The sequence below is a fragment of the Frieseomelitta varia genome, unplaced genomic scaffold (genome assembly GCF_011392965.1).
Source record: "Frieseomelitta varia isolate USP_RPSP 00005682 unplaced genomic scaffold, Fvar_1.2 scaffold_549, whole genome shotgun sequence".
NCBI lineage: Eukaryota > Metazoa > Arthropoda > Insecta > Hymenoptera > Apidae > Frieseomelitta > Frieseomelitta varia.
The window spans coordinates 85918-87195 of record NW_025110311.1 but is presented as its reverse complement, the minus strand read 5'-3'; the positions used below and the strand labels follow the sequence as shown (position 1 = coordinate 87195).

At 39.8% G+C, this 1278-nt stretch overlaps 2 protein-coding genes across 3 annotated transcripts in view; both read left to right on the top strand.

The window, feature by feature from the left end:
- Positions 1-1278, top strand: part of LOC122533735 — a 15498-nt gene that overhangs the window by 3122 nt on the left and 11098 nt on the right. The window lies entirely within an intron of this gene.
- Positions 1017-1278, top strand: part of LOC122533734 — a 2683-nt gene continuing 2421 nt past the window's right edge. Inside the window, exon 1 of one of the 2 annotated variants that reach the window (XM_043663736.1) lies at positions 1017-1232. In XM_043663736.1, the coding sequence (XP_043519671.1) occupies positions 1017-1232 (216 nt within the window). The other variant, XM_043663737.1, reaches the window with a different exon arrangement.

The following is a 1278-nucleotide window of genomic DNA, read 5'->3' as shown; positions in this document are numbered from 1 at the left end:
GGTTCGATTTAGGGTTCGGTAAATATTTACTTTGACGACATTAGGGAAACATTAGACATTAAAATTATACACAAATAAATAGAATTCAACAGAACATTTCGCCACGTATGAAGCACATGTTCTTTCTTCCTGCGTTCTGTATTATATCGTTGGCTCGAAACATTCAAGAGAATTAAGTATCAGCGAGCGTAATTATCTATTAGGACGTTAAGGTTTATACACACCGATATGACAAAAGAAATTCGCAAATATTAGAACAGAGTGATAAGTCAAATAAGCTTGAGTTCTTTAACATTTTTGTACATTTCCTTACGTGATAAGTGTTCTAATTAATGTTTATCAGTACAGAGGCAGCGTTAATTAAATAATACTTATGAGGAAGAGATAATGTAAGATATGAATAAGCATAAATATTCGCGGTCTAGTCGCAACCATTCTTAGCGCCAAAGGTCTGAAGTATCGGAACGATATGCAAACAACACCTACGCGAGTGTCAATAAACTTTTTATCAGTTATGTTTATATTTTGCGACTCGACAGTGACTACACAGTCAGCTATAAGCTGATAATCGGGTGAAATTCTATGTTATTTGCGAATTGAAAGATTAACAAAGGTTCACTTCGTAGAGTTCGGATTTTCGTCGCTAGAAACAATAGTTTATCGTATATACCTGAGAGGATTCCATTTTCGAAGAAACGAAGAGCATGAGATTTTATACAGCGGAGCCATAGTCTACTTATCACAGTTCTACAATAAAACAATCTCGTTTCCCTCAATATTTAAAAATACAAATTTACAGAAAAGGCCATGGCTTTCCACAAATCACAGACTCTGCCAACTGTATATATACTCCCCCTTACCCTTCCCCGTACACGTTTCATAATTTCGCTGTATCATTATGAACGAATCTTTAGATTTGGCCACGCAAGTCACTGACTTATCATTTCAAGGACATCGGTATCTCTCCCACTCTGCCACGTGTCTCTAGTTTCGCGCGATCAATAACCTCTCGGTATATGAACAGAAGACCAGTTTACTTTCAACTGGTAGCGTTCGCTATCAGTCGGCGATCGCGGTGGCTGCTGATCGGAGAGACACATCGTTCCGGTTCTCGCGGTATCATGGGTAATGTCATGAGCGAACAGACGGAGGACTACCACGTCTGGTTGGGGCCGCTGATCACCAAGGTGAGCTCGCTTCTCGGCAAAGGTTTCGAGGACGTGCGCTACGAGGTGTCCATTCCAACCGATTCGTTCTTCATTTCGAATCTATTCTTCG